Raw genomic sequence first — 22,522 nt, forward strand, 5'->3', positions numbered from 1 at the left:
ACCACCTGATCTATAAATACCAATTATGCTTTTGGAATTTTAGTAGTGCTCATACATTACATTAGCAGACCGTAAATGTCCCACTGCTGGGCCTCCTCTCCCTTTGAGGAGAAGGTTTGGAGCATATTCCACCACGCTGCTCCAATGCAGGTTGGCGGAATACAAATGTGGCTGAATTTCGTTGAAATTAGACACATGCAGGTTTCCTCACGATGTATTCCTTCACCGCCGAGCACGAGATGAATTATAAACACAAATTAAGCACATGAAAATTCAGTGGTGCCTGCCTGGGTTTGAACCCGAAATCATCGGTTAAGATGCACGCGTTCTAACCACTGGGCCATCTCGGCTCCTCCGGCTAGTAGGGCTCACTCGGGGTTAACCCGCAGTTTTCATCTAAGATTCTTATCACTGGATCATCTCGACTCGTAATTATGTATTTATATATCTTTTCAATGACAACAGCTTTCACATTAAGACACATATATAACAAAAATACTTCATTTAATTTTATTATTCATGTACATACTTTGGAATATGGACATTTCAGTATTTCCATTTATTTCGTTCGAAAAATAATAATCCCGGTCAGCAAAATTATTTTTGTGTTTTTAAATTTCACGTGAAAAAATCCTGGAATCGACTTTTATATGTAACGTTAAAACTCTCAATCAATAGGACGGTAGTGGGATTTCTAATGAATTAAAGCGTGGAATTAATATCGTGACTAAAATGATATATATTTTTTTTATTTTCATATTTATATTTAACTTTGTGGCTTTAAGCGCAAAAAGCCAATAAATACATCACAGCCCTAAAATAATAAAATAATTCAACAGAAACAGAATCAAGATTTATATTTCATTGAAATCAAATATTGTCTCTGTTTCTGTTACATAAAAATAAGTTTACTTAAGTATATATTATAGAAACTATTTCATACGCAATTTCTATGTGTCCTAATTATATATGACAGATGCATAGAATTTATTTAATTATATACTTACTAAAAACCCTCTCCGGCTTTGCACGTGTAAAAAAGGGGTCTATAAATAAAACATATATTACAAATTATTATTGTTAATCTTTATACAACTTTTAGATTCAAGAACAAACATTATTTTTTTCTGGTAAACCTATTCGTAGTTTTTCACTGTATGTACAGATACACCTACCTCTTGAAAAACTCTAACTATTTATTAATGAAAACCACGTTAAAATCCGTTGCGTAGTTTAAAAGATGTAAGCGTGCGAGTTACAGTGAAATTCAAAGTCACAGCTGATAAAACTAGTTAAGTGCGAGTCGGACACGCACGCGTATAATTCCGTACCTCAACAATGTTCGACGTCCCCAGGGTGATAATTTTATTGTTATTATTATATGTCACGATAGCGGCTTTAGTTTTACGTAATCTGTGAAAATTTCAACCAAAATCATTTTGATCAGCTATAATGGATCTGATAAATGTGATAGACACACAGGCAGATGGCATGAGTTCAGTAATAGGTATCCCTTACCTGGTATCGGTACTCATAGACCTATAATTATAGGGCATTTAGTAAAACAGTTTTTGTAAGACTATATATATCTATGTTATGAAATTTCGGATCTATGGATACGGACACATGAAATTATTTCGGATTATCCGATTGTTTTGGATAGTTTCAATTAGAAGTTCAGCTTTTATGAAAGATTTGTGTATATTCTTCCGTTTAAACATTGTATTATCATAAATATATTGCAAAGCAGCCTTTAAGGGGACTACATGAGCTAAATGCAAGTTTTATAATGCAAAAAAGTATATAATCCAATGCAGTAAACCAAATGAAAAAAATATATGATAATCTTCAGGATACATGCTAAGTATTTGTTATTTTGAAAACATGATGTAATTAATTTGGTACGATAGAAAAAAATCACAAAGTTACCTCTAAAAAGATCTTTTAATCAATAATAACTATACTTATATACGTTCCATAATTCTGGTTTTTTGTCAGATTATTCTACAAGCAATATACTATTTAACCTGGGTGTCACTTTTTTAGTAAAATCAATAGATTTTTTTTAAATCCGATATTCTTATTTTCGAACAAAATGCGTACGCATGTGTGCGTAAACGCCGTGTACAGACAATGCCGGCCGAGGCCTGATGCTATACAGACGTGTCGATCTTTTCGCCGCATCATTCATTATGTTACGAGATATTTTTTTGTAATTTTAATTGTAAATTCATTGTTTCATGTTTTCTTATAATAAATTTTATTCTTTCTTGTAAATAAATATATTAAGTTAAAATAGTGTAGTAGTAATTAGGCATTTGTTTTTTTATTATATTATTTGTTATAAATTTTAATTGTGTAAATATGGGAAATAAAGTGAAACGCGTGAGGAAAACTAAAAAACGTTTATATAAATCAAGCGCCGAACATACATATGAACGATATTAAAAGGTAAGAGTATTTAATTAGTAAACATATTTTTTTTTTTATAAATTATGAATATTGAAAACATCTATTAGAAAAATGTGCAATCAGTTCGGATATAATCAGATTTTTCGAGCCATTCTTAATAATTACGATAGAGTATTTGGTCAAAGGAAGGAAAACATCAATTGAGAGTTGACTACGTTCGATCCCCATGAACTCGAAGCATTTTTTTTTCATTATAACTACTATGACATATTTAGATACATATTTTTTAAATACATAATTTTATAATTAATAAAAATGTAATTACTAACATATATTTATTTTTTACAGAATAAAGAAAGTCGAAAACAATAACACGGAAGCTATTTATATTGCGTAAGAGTTTAATTTTATCGATTTTGTTTATAATAAGAATTAAAGTTATGTATGAACTAATTTTAATAATAATAAAAAAAAGTAAAGTCGTAACAAAAAAAATGTAATTGTTGTGAACCAGAGAACTAGAATATTTAGAAGTGTCATTTGTACGTAATTCATAAATTTAATTTTTTTTGTAACGTCCGCCATATTGGATTGAATATAGCAGCAATTCATGAATCGTGCATTGTCATCGAGATTAAATATGTGTGCCAACTTTCAGCTGAAAGTGGGTGTAATATTTATTACAAGATTCCAGGACATATGTAATAACATTAATACATACAAGTGAAATTAAATAAAAAAATTAAAAAAAAACTTAACACTAAATGTTTTTTTTTGTAGTACTAAATATAAATAAAAATATTTTAAGTTTAATTAAATCAGTTTTATTTTTTAATCATTTTCGAATAACAGTCAAAAGCAATACAAATAATTCTAATATCCTATCTATTTTTATGAGATTTATGATTAAACCTATTATGATTAACCTTTCATTCATCAATGATTCAACCAAATCGAATTGACAAAATTTTTTTTTAGTAAATATTTAGATTTTTTTTTTAAATTGTATATATATTTTTTCTTTATGAACCAATATTAATAAAATGAACAAATACTACGCTATATGTTACCCCACGGTCACTACACTACAGATTTCGAACACTTACGATTTTATTATATAAATAGATCATTAAACTTTTATAAAATGTTAAAAATTGGTACGTTTCAATATTTAGTATAAGAACTAATTGTGGTATAATAATATAAATAATAGAAAAAAAAGGTTAAAACTAACTGTCTATTTTATTGTATACAAAGTATAAATAAAAATATTGTAAGTTTAATTGAATCAGTTTTATAATCATTTGTTAACTAACATCGAAAGAAATAAAAATAATTAATTCTGTTGTCCTATCTATTTTTTATGAGATTTATGATTGATCTTACGTCGCTCGGTTTGACGCCATCTATTAGAATATTTGGGCGTAATCTCGTTACCTCGCTTAACCCTTAGTACACCGGCTTGCCGTTTTTGTCGATTTTGTAAGTGTGTGCGTGCGATTCTCAAGGGCACTTAGCTCTTGTAGTCCTCTTAATACACCTTTTTATTTAAATTTTTCGCGTAACGACGTTCTAAGGCTAATATTGTAAATAGTTCGGATAGCTCTTATGTGCAGAATAAATACTATTTAAATATCTGTTGCATTACCACATAACAACATTCCATATGACATGAATTAACAATGATACACGTAACAAAAATTGTAGTATTGTTAAAATATAATAATGAAAATAGAAAAAATATATCTTAAATTAAAGATAGTCTGGCAAAATTATTTTCACGTAAGCCACCTTTGCAGTTACAAACCACATTCATATTTACAACAAAATAAGAGCGGGCTTTAAAAGTGCTTATAAAAAGTGTACTTGTTCATTAAAATTGAAAACTTTTATTTAAAACGCGAGCGAGATTTATTTCAGCGTGATTTAAGGTAAAAGTTACGAATCTTATTGCTTTTCGAAGTCTAAAAATATATCTATATAAATATTTTTTAGCATTAGCATTAGCATTAGCAGCCTGTTAATTTTCCCACTGCTGGGCTAAAGGCCTCCTCTCCCTTTGAGGAGAATGTTTGGAGCATAAATATATATTTATATTATAAAGCTCGATAGAGTGTATAAAGGTTGAACGTACTAATTTAAGGAAAAGCCAGGGCGATTTGAAAAATCGTTTTTGTATCAGATAGCCCGTTTATTGATAAAGGTTATTTAGGTTCACGCTACGATTAATAGGAGCGTTGTAACCAAACACTTATGGCAAATTGTATAGAACAGACATGCATGAGTGAAACCGCATAGCATAACTAGTTTGTAAAACTATTTGTATTCCTTTTTAGTATTTGATATAACATCGTTATTTGCATAAGAATTATTTACATTAAGGCGTTAACTGTATGCCAATCAAAATTTAAAATATCAATATAGTACACTACAAATGATCACCGCGTGGAATGATATGATGAACTCCTGGTGAATTTTGAACTCAACCGCCATGACCAATTGTGCAGACATAAAGTGACAAGTGTCTGTGCAAGCACAGATTTTATGACATTTTAATAATCGGATAGGACGGCAAATCTGACATACAAAAAATAGAGTTCAAGCAGAGGACTCAAACTCCGGGCTATTGAGAATTTCTTGATAAAAGCCAAATCACTTTTTACTAGCTCAACTCGGAGCTTAAATGCAGGACATCAGGATCTTTGGTTTTATTAGCTCGTAAATGAGGAGGATATTGCAGTAATGCTAAAGTTGTACACAATGTAATAAAATACTTGCTATTATTTTATAACACATTAGAATGAGACAGCAATATGTTTAGTAGCTAATGTCAAATTACTTTAAAGAATACGCCCAACAAAATTGGTATCATCGTCGTGTTTATACAGAACTTGCGGTTTTAATGCAAGCAAATGTGAGGCTTTGCACTTCAATTAATTTATGCGTAGGGATGCCTACTTGATTAAAAATAAAATTAACGTTACTCAAATAAACCTAACTGCCAATTTATATTATAACGAAACTATTTAATAATTAACACGATAATATATTCCGCATAATATTACATTCACGATATGTGAATTTCCTATATTAGTATTATTAGCGGAAAATGTTAACAAAACTGAAACTATGGACAAAGTTAAAACACCCGAAAAATCAACGCATACGAACGCCTACAAGTGCGCTCGGCTAAGTTAATTTATTATTATAATAGTTTTCTATGTAAAATACATGAACAAAATTAATAAATCATTATATTATGTCGAATACCTAATGTTTTTTTTTTATGGCATTGGATGGCGGACGAGCACATGGACCACCTGATGGTAAGTGGTCACCACCGCCCATAGACAAAGGCGCTGTAAGAAATATTAACCATTCCTTACATCACCTATGCGCCACCAACCTTGGGAACTAAGTCCCTTGTGCTTGTGATTACACTGGCTCACTCACCCTTCTAACCGGAACACAACAATACACTGTACTGTTATTTGGTGGTAGAATATCTGATGAGTGGGTGGTACCTATCCAGACGCACAAAGGTGCACAAAGCCCTACCACCAAGTAAATGTTCTCCTGTTTAGCCCAAAAAGTGAACTGGGAGGCATGACATTAAAATTTCAACTGTATAAATAAAAACCTGGTACAAATATATAAGTTTACATATATATAAAAAAAACAAGTAGGTAGATAAATGAATGTTTTTTTATTATAAAATATAGGAACTATGAGAAGGACGTATGAAATTCTACCAACTAGTGTAATAGTAGAATAACAAATCAATATTAGATATCTTAAAACTGCCAATCATTGTACAGTTTACCCTATTGATTTTTTTATTAACCGTATGAACTCGTATATATTTTTACGTTATATTTTTATTTATCTATAGTAACTTCTTTCCGACTAATTCTTTATACTTTCTTAGTTGTGTGATACAGTCAAAATATCTACTAACATAAGAAAATGAGGAAAAACGCTACAAACATTATAAATCAAGTACCAAAAGGCGTGGTATTCCGACAGCTAAGAGAACAGAGTTTACGATACAAAAACAGCGCTCCAGCTATTATCAATGATATTATATCTAAAACTATATCGTGCAAACGACTTTGTAAGTGAATATCAGATAATATGAAAAAAATAATTCATCTATTCCCTTTTTTATAGCCTAGGGCGGCATTTTAGTTAACCCAAATTATTTTAAGAGACATTGCAGAAAATATATTATCTTTTTGTCAAACTTAAGTTATGAGAAAAACTCAAATAACTATAAAAAAGAGCAAATACAAGAAAAATATTTTTTTTTTGTAAATATGACAAGACAACATATTTGTTATAACAAGATATTAAAAATAAAATTTATGTTTGTATTTTTTTTTTTTAATTTCAAAGCTATTAGAAAGCCTACTATTTAAATAAAATAGCTTCGATAGCTCTACTTTATACGAATTGCAAAAGAATAAGAAAGACAGGATCTATTATAACCTGTATTACAGTCACCTCTTTTAAACACAAACTTGACAATCAATTTGAAGACAAATAGATTCATATTACCTATTAGTTCCAAAACAGTTCCCTTTAAACAGAAATGCAAAATAGTTTGGTCTTTACATCGCCAATAATATTTGTATCAAAAACACACTTTATATATCTTTATTTTTATATAAATGTAAAGTTGTATTATATTTATAATAACTTTTTATAGACAACAGAAGGCAAGCAGACGTGCCACCTGACGGTGAGTGATCACGCCGGACATGTGCAATGTAAATATTAAATGGCAACAGTGCAAGCAACCGTGACGGCTTAGTGGCTAAATTTCATACTTATCTTCTATATTAATAATTTCGTGCAGATCTACGATAGACCCGACAATCTACCCATAATTATAAATCGTTAAAAAATAATGATTTTTTAGTCGATAACATACATCCACAAAACCGGTATAATAGAGATATTTCGATATTAAATCCATAAAATTCAATGACATGACAGTTCACCGGGCGGCCATGTTTGACGTTTACGGGTGCGTTCAAAACGTGTGTTCCCAGTAATCATTTCGAGCAGGGATACAGTATACTATGGATGTATGGAATCTTGGGCACAATAAATAATAGATGAAAAAGTTATAAGTTATATGAAAAGTAAAGGATAAATTGTATTTGTTTAGTTCGAGCGAAGCCGGGTTTTCATCTAGTATAATAATAAATTGGCATAATCATACTTTACAACAAAGCCTGATATTGGCGTTAGTGTAATATAATTTTTCAGACAGATCAAGACATTTTTTTTTTAAAAGTAATTTAAGATTAACGACCTTTGTCACAATAAAAGAAATCAGGAAATATTGCTTTTGTAACAATAGAATGTTCTAGAGACCCAATTACGCAAAATGTAACATCGTTATTTGATCGCGCTTGAAAACCCTATTCATAGCAAGCCACAGAAACCGCAGCTCTGCGGCCTATTTGTTCTCATCTGTCACTGCTGCGTCCTGATTACCTCCTTTGATTAGACACATTCTTAATTTATCTAACATACATTAATAATATTTATTACTCACTATTAATATATTGATTACTTCTGTTATTAAATCACTTAAGTTACCTACTGTTTCATTTAAATAATGTATTTTATTCGTTCGTTAATTTAAATTGTAACTTTAAAAATTTATTCGCAATTGCGTTAAGGATTTTGGCGATCAATTTTAAGTAAAGCATTGTTAAAAAAAGGTGTTACAAAGCAACCTGTGCTTGTATAATTAAAAAACGATGTTTTATCGATAACTAGCTACTCCACCCCACTTTCTACAAGAGTAGAATAACGATCTACAGAAAACATTTATATTGAGACAAATTACAATTGTTTAATTTAATTGTTTTTTGTAGGGTTATTTTTGCAGGCTTACGCCGAATATCATATCAAAATGTCATCAAAATGATACAGGTACGTGTAGTAGATAAATATAGAAACACTCTTTTTTTTATTACTTTTTATATATGTATAATTAATGCATTTTTTTGAGAGCCAAGATAGCCCAGTGGTCAGAACGCTTGCATAGTAATCAATGTTTGCGGGTCCAAACCCAGGCAAGAACCACTGAATTTTCATGTGTTTATAATTCATCTCTTGCTCGGCGGTGAAGGAAAACATCGTGAGGAAACCTCCATCTGCCTCATTTCAACGAAATTCTGCCATATGTGTATCCAATTTACAGTATATTGAATGTAATGAATTTTATCACAGTTTGATGTATCGTGATATACAACAGCTTATTATACCTATCAAAAGAATAATTAAATGATATAGGTAGACCTACTCATTCACGAAGGCTCACCCCTCCACGTTGAACTACAAATTTTAGCCCATTTGGATTTTTTTGTTGTCTCTACTATTAGTCACATCACACGCACATAGTCATCTTGAAAGCGTCGAGCATCACTCACACATACAACGATAAAAAAAATACGTGGAGGGGCGTGCCTTCGTGAGTGAAAAGATCTATATACGTCAGATAAAATGAACTAACAGTACCATGGAAAGGTAAAAAATAATATCGAAATCTGGCTAAAACTATCTTATAACATCGCCTCGTCTGTTGGCTGGAGACTTCATTTTTCGCTCAAAGAATCGGAATTGCGATTCGACGGAGAAATACTGCTAGCATTTTTGCTACAACTCCGAGGTGCTCTAAGTTTTATCAGTACCTTGTCATTATATTTTTTATATGTAGTTAAGTAATATATTAAAAATATAACCTTTGTTTATAATATATACGCATATATATAGATACGCAAAAATATCACCTTATTGGAAGTGATCATAGGCCTGGAGACATTAGATAAAAAAAAAAAAAGAAATAATTATTGCCCATACATCACCGACTTTTGGAATTCAGATGTTAAGTTTCCTTATGCCTACAATTAAACTGGCTCACTCACCTTAACACGATACAAAGTAATACAGTTTGGCGATAGAATATCTGATGAATGGATGTTACCTGCCCAGACGGGCTTGCACAGACACTTATTACGTGACCATAAGTGAATAAGTTTGTCTTGAATCACTACGTATACTATATTTTGTAGCTTTTTATATTTCAGTAAAGATTAAGAAAACATTCAATGTATTAATTGAGAAACAAGCCTTCAATGAAATTCAATCACACCTGTACAAGTGTACAGGGTCATATTTATTTTTATGTCATGCTTTAAATAAGAATATACCTAAATGTTCCTTAATATTAATCAGTAAAGAAATTGTAAAAAAAACGCTCGAGTTCTTACTGAGAACATCTTGATCATATTTCTGTATTGTGGATGCAAAAGAACCTTTCCTCTTTGTAGTCGATTAAAAGTCGGCCATTGTTTAAATATATATATTGGATAGATGAAAGATAAAAAAGCAACATACATATTAGAAGAGTATATTAAACCGTTCAAAATTAAAATGAACGTTCAAAATCTTTATTCAATTCCTTATAACGGTTGTAAAACTTCAAAAAGTTGCGAATTACGCTAAATGTATTTTCATAATAATTTTTGATATTCATAACAATAATTAATAAATACAATTATTTCTTATTTGATATGATGTTATTATCTACTATTTTCATTTATATATAAACTTAAGTAGACAATTGTTCTTTGACAGTTCATTTGAATTGAAACTAAATATCCATTGTGTTTACTTAAGTTATTTAAGTGAGACATCGTTGGTATGACAAGCGTTTTTCATTGTAGACATCGGAAACAAAGCGATAAGCATCGCTAACCGTTAATTTTATGGCGTTTTGAGTATTTTGTAATTAGTCGACGAAAGTAATGAGTTCATTTACATGTTGTAAAAGATAGTTAATGATTATTGGGTGGAGAGTTTTTAAATAATTATATATGATTTCTCTATTTTCTTGTCTACACACCTATTAAAATTTATTAATTCTTTTCCTAAAGTTGACTTGGAATGCATGACAACCATTCGTATGATATGAAAGTTCTATTTTTTGTTGTTTCGTGCAAAGAGGTTTTATTTAAATATATTTGAATGATAAACATGTTATAGTTTATAATTATCTAATTTTCGCCCGCGGGTTCGTTTGCGTTTTAAGGTTTGGTTGTCAGGTATTATTAACATAATATCTTTATAAATTATAACCTATCTGTTAATCTGATGTATAAATTATATTATTGTATAGTTAAATAAAAATCAATTTGGTAGTTTTTGCATGAAAGAGTAACAAACATACAAACTTTCCCCTTAATAATATTATTATTAGTAGGGATTTTTAAGTAAGATTACATTTGACTAGTCGCATTTATTTTTTAAATTAATATTGTAATTAAAATAATTTATTACCTTTAAGAACTAAAATAAATAACGCAAAGCAAATAATAATACTTATTTTTTTAATACAACTAATTATTATTAAGATTCATGTAGTTTTAATTTTCAATAAAAACTGTAGGCTATCCAGAGTTCAATACTGTGTTACATTGAAAGATATCTGTGTCCTTAAATATTTATACAAATTAAAAAAGGGATGTACGCTTGGAATTCTCTAGATTTTATCGGTGTTTGTATGTTACTAATGTTTTTTTTCTTTACTTAGCTGTTACAATATAATAATGTCGAAGACGAAGTTCCTGTTAAGATACAACGGATTCAAAACGTATAATGAACATCATTCGCGAAAATCATAACTTTAATTTAGGTTTTTCTATTTAAATTATAATTGTAGTATCTACTACGGTATAAACTATTCCAAATAAGATAATTATATGTAATTTGCTTCTCTTAACCAGAAGGGAATGAATGGATGCCTTTTGGATACTAACGATATGTTCCCGACAAAATTATCTACCTTTTCATATATCACGCGAAAAAATTAATATTTAATTTTAAATAATTATAATTTAAGCATTAACTATAACCATTCATACAATACCATGTAACGTTTGATGATAGCGAAAGTAATTTACTCAATGAATTAATAAATTATGCTCACCTATTATACTTTTGACAAAAAAAAATACTATTGTAATTCCCTATAATGCTGTCAAATTAGATCTACACCGTACACTCATATTAAACATATAAGCGATACGAACCTATTTGCTAACTCATATATGTATATAGAACTATGTAGGGTTTTAATATTCCCATATTTTATACTCTCCGAGCGGTTGAGAGCCCGTTAAGCCTCCGTTCTCGATTATCAGCGGAAAATGATGAAATTCATTATACGTATCAACTGTCCCTGTATTTATAAAGAGAATAATGAACGATTTTGATTATTAATGTACTATAATTATGTCATCCGTTTGGTTATTTTTTTTTATGTAATATTGTTTGTGTTGTTGATAGGCAACCACGGCAGTGATTCCAGCTTTAGTTTCCGTTTAAAACAGACGTTTCTATCGGATATATTATGTACGTGACAGATTTACTTTCGCATTTCAAATATTATAATGGATTAAACAAATTCGCGTTCTGCATTTGTCTATATACTCGCTTTCTGCTTTTAAGCCACGCAACTGATTTTTTGTATGGTTTTCACAAATGCAAAGGCACATAATGTCTGAAGTAGGTGTGTTTAAGTTTTATCCTATAAACTGTTCGTATGCTTAGGAAAGATGTCGAAACAATATAAGTTTTCAATATAGCATGCCTAACTTCTATGTTACAATCATAATAACTATTTATACATATGTATATATTACAGATTAATAAAACACTAGAGCTTATTTGCGAAGGCATTTTCCACTAGTTATTATTAATCCTTATTCAAACAAATATGTAAGTTACATCAAACATTTAACATTGATTAAAATAGTCTTTTACTGTAATCATTTCAGTAAATATTTTAGAAGATATCGTCTATTCCAAATTATTTATATAATATATAAATAAAATTTTGACCTTGACGGTAAAATTACCCAAATAAGGATCTATAAGCCGCAGACAAAGATTGATTTGGTTTACATTAACAATAAAATTACGATTCCAAGCAATTTTTATTAAATTATTTATGTATATAATTTAACCAATAAACTTTATTAAATTATTATACCTGCTTAATATTTTTTTGCGAAGGACAATTTTTTTTTTTTTTAATAAATTGTAACCCTAGGAAGCCGGTCGCTAGTGGATGGTAATAATACCGCTGAGTCTGTATTTCAATATTATTTAACTAAACATATCTTTGTAATTTAAAAAGTATCACCTTCTGACTGCCGATTCTTCTCGGTAGAATCTACATTGCGTATCGATGACATATAATAATATATTATCTTGTAAAATAACGATTTAAAAGTGCTTGTAATAGCCTACTTGAATTTTAATCACTCGGACCTCGATTTTACTCATAAATGCCAATCCTACTGCTGCTCCTCCTTTTCCTTTGTGGAGGAGGTTTGGAGCTTATTCCACAACGCACCTTTGGTATTGGTGGTTGTTGAATAGACATGTGGCAAATTTTAATTGAAATTATGTGTTTTTCTTCACCACCGTATACGAGATGAATTATAAACACAAATTAAGCACTGTACAAATTAAATATTACTTTAATAAAATTATATACATATGCTTGCTAAAGAATTTAATTTAATTTAAAAATCTGCCTTCGTATGTATTGGAGACACACGCACACATGTATATAGAGGTATATTAAATACGTTAACCAAAGCCTCTCGTAATAGCGTTAAATAGTCAATGAGGAAGATGTACGTAATCCTTAATTTACAGCTCATATTTTATTTAACAAATCTGCCGTGTGTGATAATTAATTTGGTAAAAATATTGATGTCGGCTATTAATTTGCTGATTTTCAATACTGACTTGCGTGACGATCGATAATATTTTATTCTAATTAGAACTCGAAATTCGAATTTAATTTGTACTGTAGCTACGACATTTGTTTTTAAAAAAAAGTTACTTGTAAATTCATTTGTTTTTTTTCTGGAGATAGATTTTTCTTTTATATCGCTTCGCTTACTTAGCTTCCAATCCCAAGATGCCAGAGAAATACAGTAATAATAAAGCGTTTTTTTTTAGATCTACTAACGGTGATTAACAATTGTTCTGAAAAAAAAGATAATCTTTATATATTTAGGACACAAGATATACACTAAAAAGTACACTTGAAGTGGTCTTATATAAAGGTCAATAAAGTTTCCTATTTATTTTTTAATTTTTAGTTGTTGAAGTACGTAATCAGTCAAACGACACAAAGTCCAACAGCCAAAAAATATATATTCACATAAAAATATTTGTCACATTTATATCGATTAGGTATAATTCAATGGAGATATTTCCTAAGTAACGTACAAGATTATGGCTCAGGTTATCATCGGTCATTAGTACAATATTACGGTCGCTCCTCGACCATACATCCCGTTTCCGTTGACACTTGTCCGTTTTATAAGGGCGTATGTACACTGCTTATGATCAAACGAAATTTTCCCAATAAAGTTCTTAATTATGTAATTCAACAGTGCTATTCTGTAAGACTTTGTATCGCACACGTGAAATGCTTAAAACCGACTTACGCTATTTTGAAGTATGTAATATACAATTAAATGTTATAATTATTATCGTGTCGCTTATCGCTCTTTGACATTCGATAATCGTGTTCTGCGGTGACTTTCGAGTTTACTCTTCTGTTCTTTCAAAAGTTCGATATGTTATTTATAATTTAATTCTCGAGTAGATGATTATTAAAATTATATTAATACTTATAAGACGATATATATATTTATGACCTATATTTTTCTTAACATATTTTTAGTGATGTTTCGAATTTATGATATATAGTTTAGTTAGTTAGTTAGCTATGATAAATATTAATGCGTCATATGTTCCTGTACATTTTACTATAATCTATCATGTACTCTCTCGCTCAGAAGCTACTTCTAAGACAAAATTACTTGATTGCTTGATATGATAATGAAGGTCGAACAAACAACATTAATTACACATCTATAATATTGATAGGAGTTGTACAAATCAAGTAGATCGTTTAGTATATTATATTTAATGTGTGTGTAAAGTATAATTGTTTTTTTTTTCTTACCTTATTGTCTTTTTGCCACGAACAAACTCCTTTCTTGTCGGATATCCGGCATTTGAGTAATGCATCTTCTCCGGGATTCACCTCGGTGTACGTGGGCAGTTCAACAAAGCGTTGCACAGCATCTAAAATAGAGTGGAAAGTTCAGAATGATATAGTTTCAATTTAAAGTTTGTCCTCATCTACATTTAATATTCAGGCCGCGTCCGTATGTTGGTCGGAACGTTTGTTACATTTCACGGTGACTAATCTCTTTGGCTTCGTGAATGGTATTTCGGGGAAAATCGTATTTTTGATTAGCATAATTGCTTAAATTACACGATGAGAATCTACTTATATATTTCCTGATTTAATGTCACCGTTTTAAATGTTTACTATTTGTATCACCAAAAGAGACGGTATTGAAGCGATCATAGATCAAATATCACAGAGATTTTGATTTGGATGATTTTGGTAAGGCCGACTTGTATGCCGTGACGACAAACGGCACGCTTTTATTACACCCTCTCCGAGGCTCTCTACTCGCTTATATATATACATATTTCTACTCTCTAGACTTTGTTATATTTATTAAATAATATTTAAAAAATATATAATACGAATTTCTATTTAGTGTTTAAACTAAGCTCAAATATACAAATAGTATGTATGTAAAATTCTTCCAATATGTTTCAGATTTACCGGGCGTCCGGCGACTACCTTTTTTCATATTAAGCCCCATTCCATTCGTTTTCCTGTATTGGTTCGACAAAGAAAATTATACCTGTCATATTTTTCACTGTTCCAAAAGTTCCTATATAAATCCTGCCTTAGAGAATCGAGGTTAAAAAAAAAGTACGAAAATATTCTCGCATGTTTCAAACAAATATAAATCCTCGATAGCGTATCTGTCAACTCACTGTGAACTCGTTCCTGGCTCCGCATTACGTCACAGTCCGTATCGTCGCCGTGAACTTCACGGCACTCAGCGGCAAATTATTGTGTATTATACGATTCTCCGGAATTCGATTGGTTTAAATTTTTAATGCTTTTAAGCCTGGGATAATTCATTTTTTGTCGTCGACCGTGTAAGCTGAGTAAATATTTGATTTGTTGGAAGCTGTTACGACAAAAAATACTTACTCGTTTCTTTATTTGACGTAATAATGTGAACTGAAAACACTTATGACGTCTTCAATTTATTTAAAAGAAAATCTTTTACACATAAAGAGTGAAATCTTAAGATCGAATTTGACTGTATTATGTTCATAGATACGATATTAAGTCGAGGTATATCTTTGGCTTAAAGTCCACAATTATTGATGATATAGTTATATACCTACATATTTTTATTAATATTAAGAATCTATTTTCTAACGAAACTAAAATAGTCGATTAAATCAATCAACAATGAAAAATTACAACGCGGTTATTACGTCGATCTCGTTAAAAATCAGAACTAAAATCAATTAAGTTGCTCAATTCGAAGCGCTCTTAATTAAACTTTTAACCCCTTTGCAGCGGACACTGCGAACTGCGAAGTTTTATAAAGAAATGGCAAGAAAATCAGACATCACTTTTTTTCATTCCATCAAAGTCTCGCTTCTCAGCCGGTTCACGAGCGACAACTTTATTCGCCATCTTGGTAAATTAAACTAACTTTGTAACATCTAACTTTGGCATAAATACGTTTATAACAGTTTCTTTCGCGTTTATTACTTATTTGGTAATGGTTGCTTGCTTTACACTGTTTTTGTGACGTTTTTTTGACTTGCTTTAGACAATGTCAGTCTTTAATTTAGTTGTAGTTCTTTGCGCAAACCCGTCTAAATAGGTGACGTCAATACGTAGTATTTTTGTATTTCAGTTTGAAGGGTGAGTGAGTCAGTATAACTACAGGCTTAATAATTAAAATCTTGGTTTCCAAGGTTGGTGGAGCATTGGTGATGTAAGAAATGGTTAATAGGCTTACTGATTTTATAAATAAAAACCAAACTTTTTGTTGACTGACTTATCGCAAAACGACGCATTAAAACGTACGTGTACGTAAAAAAGCCGATGAGTCAGTGGTACCCAAAGTTATATTCTTATTTGTATATTTATTTAATTTAATGCATTTTCTAGTTTGAATTATCCTTTTGCATAATTCATACTGTGGCACAGTTTTATGGCTCCGTTATACACTTATTTCTTAATGAAATTTCTATAATCATACTAAAACATAGGAACTGACTCTTCATACTAAAATAGCAACATTGTTATTTTGTTGAATAATGTAGGAAGTAGTAGTACTAAGTATAGTTAATGCAGCGTTTAGACGAACATACCGAAAACGACAACACGATGTGGTTTTCTAAGCGATTAAGCTTACAAACGACGTGGTTACAGAATCGTTTGTAATCGTAAGGCACAAGTGCACTTTTAATTTCGTATTATTTATACATATATCTAATGAGTTTAGGTCGTTGACCTCTTCTAGTTGTGACGTATGGCAGCAGCCGCGCGAGACATTCGCATGCCGTGAAGATTAACTGATAAAAAGTATCTATATACACTTATATACAACATTCAGTACTGAGAAAATTCTTAAGAAAAAAAATTTGAACCACTTAAAACTTAAGTTTACTTAAGTAAAACAGATTGTTGTTTCATTTGAAAATATGTATCAATAATCAGGTTTTATATATAAAAACTTTGTATGATATGATATGTAATTATAGAAGTGAGTTTAGTTATTTAAAAAAGGGGGGAATATACAACGGCATAAAAAAAAATAGCGTATAAACATCTACGGATGATACCGTCATATTCATATTCGTTGATCATATTCTGATACGTATACTATCACGTGATTAACGAACAAATTATACGATAATTCGTTATATATACTAAATATAGAATTAAAAGTTTTATATAACTTTACACATACGATGAGGGTAATATGTAAAACATATTATACACAACTCACAATAAGCAAATCAGTCAACGGGCACATTGACAAAATTGAATCGTTTTCAATTTCATTAAAGAGTTTTTTTGCAAGACGCTTTTTATTTTGTTCCAAGGGAATTAAATCGACGGGTGAAACTGTGACGTAAGCAGACACAATGACCCGGGGAAAATGATTCAACCGTAAAAAATCATTTAAACCCCATGTTTTAACGACTTCCTGGAATTATACGTATCGATGGGACAAATTGCGTAGAAGGGTCACGAGGGAGGTAAAAAACCGTAGCTAGTGCCCTCAAGTGGAACCATGTGCGATACTTGCGGTAAATATTTTAAAAGGAACTTAAAAATCGTTTGAAAAAAATATAACTTATCGTAAATATTTGAATACCGCAGTAACATAAATTAATATTCTACATTTTAGAATTTTGCTACGGGCGAGAAAAAAAATAAATAAATGAGATGTCGTTTTTTTTGTGTTGCCACTCGAAAAAAAGTACTAAGCCAATATACGTGAAACTTATAACAGATGATGCAACGCGTTTTGAAGTGTTTAGTATATAATTATATTACGTATATAAATAACATTACTGAGTAATTTCCGATATGAATTTAGACTGATGATAAGTGTGAATTATTCTCGTATTTTACTCTTTTGTTTATGGTTTTGACTTAGGTTATGGTATATATATACCATAAATTAAAAAGCTTTTATTTATTTATAATAAGCGTAATTGCTTTATATATTTCATTATTTAGTTTAATTGAATGCATTTGTATAAAATTCAAGCGAGATTAGCGCTTAACTTATTCAAATAGAGACTTATCCGCATACATGTAACTATAATAATTGTTGAAAAGCAGACGATATACGCAAACTAACAATTTTAATACTCGCATTAAAATTCAGCCCGCTTAGTCTGTACCAAGTGTATACTGAATAAATTGCATATTTTTAATCAAAGATCAGACGAAAAGTTGGAACAAACTTGCACATCTGTCCGACTAAATTATACGAATAGCGTCCAGTTAATAAAGTTTACTAGTGCGCTGATAAACCTGTCTGAAATTCATAAAAGTGATACTCGTCCACTGAAATTGGTTGGGTATCAGATCCTTACATGTTGAAGTTTAACTCGGCAACTAAATGTTAACTAAATAAATTACGAGTTCACTTAAACTAGCTCCCATTTAAATGTTTAACTAAGAATGTCTTTAAAATGAATCTTTTGTCAAATTTTATTTTATGTAAAATAGTAGCTAAGGTGAATCATTGGTTACAATGATGAACTTCAAGGGGTTTAAACGCGGGCAAGAACCACTGAATTTTCATGTGCTCAATTCGTGTGTGAGAGGTGGGGTAGATTTTAAGCATCCCATGTCCTTTTTTGTACCCATGACAATATATATGCTAAATTTCATGGTGATCGGTTCATCTATTAAATTACAAATCACTAAACATATAATATGATATTCAAATATACATATATATTACATTTTATATCATAAATCAAACTGTTTTCAGTCCACTTGTTCGTATGGATCACGGTAATTATTAGGTTTGAATACCTCTCGAAGATTGTAACCGATACATATCCTAGTACATTATATTATATGATTGATATTGCATTTTTACTCACTGATTCAGTACTTCGATACAAGGCCGCAGTACCAAGTCTTGGGTTCAAACTCCAGGTCGGGCCGGTCAATTATTATTAGCGGCCCAGAGTAAGTTGAAGGTGCACCGTGTCTCGGAAAGCACGTAAAGCAGATCTGTACCAAAACGGTCCGGTCCGGTCCGGATTTCCGTTCCATCGGATTATGAGAGTGAGGGAATGGAGAGTGCACCTGTGTTTGCGGACTATATGTCCTGTATAGTTAGGCGGCTAATCGCTAGTCTCCCCAGGGATTAGCCCCGTGGCCGAAATCGGTCAGAACTACATTACTATTATTGTTATATTTAATTGTTCAATTATTATTTTAATTGATGCAACATTTTTATTCAACATTAACATGTGTACAATATCGATAATCGCCTAAACGATTTACTTGTTGTACACAAATAATTAAATTATCTACAACAAATAAATTATAATCATTTTACCAATATCAACTAAAATATCAATAATTGAAATAAATAACAAAATCAACAACAAAACTGCATATTATGTAATCGTAATAGAATTAATTCATTATATGTATAGTATTTATATTATGTATAATTCATATCTTATTCGTTGTTCTAGCTTATTTATTATTAATAAAATATATACATATAGGCATAGGCGGTCCAAGCCAGTTGGTAAGTACCAGTTGACTGCACACCTTGGGAATGAAATGATCGCCTCCAGGCTGTTTAAAATAACTATAATATAATTATCATTGTACATGGAAAATGGTTAAAATATATATATATATATATATGAGTTTCTTTCGCCGGTTCTTCTCAGGTCCGAGGTGCTAAATTCCGAACCGGTGGTAGATTTTTGACAATCAATAAGCAAGTGTAAACACTTCTATATTGAATAAAGATTTTTGACTTTGACTTTGACCACTCATTTATTACATAATGTACCGTCACGTACCGTACCGTATCGTACTTGGTATTGTTGTGTTCTGGTTTAAAGTTTGAGTGTGCCAGTGATTTCATAGATTTTCAAAGATTCCCTCACGATGTTTTCCTTCACCGCCTTGTACAAGATTGACACATTATAATCAGTCCTGTATTTAAAGCCGCAATCATCGGTTAAGATGTTGCCGTTCTAACCACTGGGCCATCTCGGCTATCAAAATATGCTCCAAACCTTCTGCTCAAATGGATTTCTTAACCCAACAATGGTACATATACATACACATATTCTTTTGTCACACCAATTCAAATCAACCATATAAATGTATTCCACTCTGTTCTATTATATTCAATAATTTGCTAAAAGCCTCTCGAATGTGACATTTTAGTTTATATTTAAGTGATATCATGACAAGAGAGCAGATAGTCAGCGCTGATAGCTTACAATTATCAAATTATTTTAACAATGGAAATTTCACTGGTCCATTTCAACTACGATTCTACGCCATAGTGTAAAAATTGAGGAAATGCAAAAATATCTATTTAATTTTTTTGTGTCAGCATATCGGTCGCATTGGTTTAGTGCGCAGCTTATAAGGCTGCATATTTCGAGACAGGATATTTATTACTATATATTCGACAATATCTACGAATGTCTTGTTCACGAGATTGACGTTTGCGGGTAGATGTTGATGGCATTAGAAGTGTCCATATCGGACTACCTCCTTTCCGTATCCGTAAATATCGAGCTCCACACAAATAAAAATAAAAAACATGATTAATATCCCGTTTTAAATACTGATAGTAATAAAAATAACCATGTTAATTTAAAATCTTATATAGGACATTTTATTTCGAGAAGTGCTTAGTAAGTACGTTATCTGGAAATTGACAGTGTAATTGGTCCTGCGCCTGAACTCTTTCCGGCCGTGTCGAATTTGCCGTCCCATCGGAATAAGAACATTATAATATTATGTACTGCATAGTTGGCTTGCCTCCCCTGAGAATGGCCACTGTGTCTGCGTCAAGAGGTCATCATCTTTGGTACATTATTTAAATATATCTATTATAAATATAAACACAACACCTTTACACTTATTGGGTTTAGACAAATAGCTATAAGTTATAATATACAACGTATCTTAGCAATACAATGTAAATATGTTTGTCGTAGGGCTTTGTGCATGCCCACTCATCGAATATTCTACCACCAAACAGTTTTTCAATGGTGAAGCCAATGTAACTATTGGCACAAGGGACATAAAAACTTTGCTCCCAAGGTTGGTGGTGTGTTGGTTATGTAATGGTTAGTATTTTTTTCAGCGCCAACATCTATGGGCGATAATGAACACTTATCATCAGGTGGTCTAATTGCCCGACCGCCTATATTAAAGTATAAAAAATGTTACACTATATATAAAAAATAAAATGTAAATATATTTAGGCATTCTAGCAGGAATTACTTACACGTAAATAATATTTTTGATGGTTCCACCGTACGATATTCGTACGACTAATGTGCATAGCCTATTTATACAATAATGGCTGACAGAACGCTAGCTGGTGTATTTGAATGACGTACAAATTACACTAATTTATATTTCTCGACTGCAGTGTCACCGAGGCATGACTGACTTCTATAGACCTTTATTAATGTGAACATGATTTAAGACAACAGACCGTCTACTTGTTTTTCACCAAAATTCAATATCTCCCTCAAACTTGATATAGTTGCAAAACTATCCTGGCAACACTAAACTTCTGTACACTTCGGAAAAATGAACACCAAAATTATTTAACTTCCTTATCTTTGGTTATAGCTTACTCTTAAGTTCATAAACCAAAAAATAAATTGTTTCCACAGACAGAACCGGTCAAAGTTAACAAAGTGGTTCGTTTAAACTTGAATTATAAAATATAAATATAATTAGAGCGTAATTAAAATATATATTTTTATTGTTCAGTGTTGCACATTTAAATAAACAAAGTGACTCATTTTTGTTTTAATTTATAATAATAAAACGTCTTTATTTTGGACATACACTACTAATGATAACAAAAAAAAAAAACATAATTCAACACATCCCTTGCGGAGCGGTGAAAAAAATGACATTTGTATAAAGTGTTACTTACTAATATCCACTAATGCGTAGTGGAGCACGGTGTAATTATCTCTGAACCTTCTCTCCAAGAGGAGAGGTCTGTGCCCAGCGGACATTAATGGCTTGGTGGGTTAATTACTTAGCAACATGCGTGTAATTACTACGTTTGCACCTGATCGATTTTTTGGGGTTTGTAAGCGTTTGTCGTAACTCAAGCATATCCTGATAAAAGCTTGTATTGCTCCCCTGATGCAAAGTTTTACGAGCCAAATTTCCTGAGGCTTTCACGTGCTCATATATTTCTATACATGTCTACAGATTACAAGCCTATTGCTAAATTTAACTGCAGCACCAAAATCAAAATGTATTTACTACGCACTTACGAGCAGGTTTGAGATTTAATTATATTAAATATAAAGCTATCTACCACAATTTCACCAA

At 30.9% G+C, this 22,522-nt stretch overlaps 1 protein-coding gene across 1 annotated transcript in view; it reads right to left on the bottom strand.

The window, feature by feature from the left end:
- The window catches only part of LOC125068432 (hemicentin-2), a 106,883-nt gene that overhangs the window by 48,335 nt on the left and 36,026 nt on the right, over positions 1–22,522 (bottom strand). The window contains exon 2 of the mRNA XM_047677546.1: positions 14,486–14,607. Coding sequence (XP_047533502.1) covers positions 14,486–14,607 — 122 coding nt within the window. The remainder of the gene's footprint in view (positions 1–14,485; positions 14,608–22,522) is intronic.

This window comes from Vanessa atalanta, chromosome 13, assembly GCF_905147765.1.
Source record: "Vanessa atalanta chromosome 13, ilVanAtal1.2, whole genome shotgun sequence".
Lineage (NCBI taxonomy): Eukaryota > Metazoa > Arthropoda > Insecta > Lepidoptera > Nymphalidae > Vanessa > Vanessa atalanta.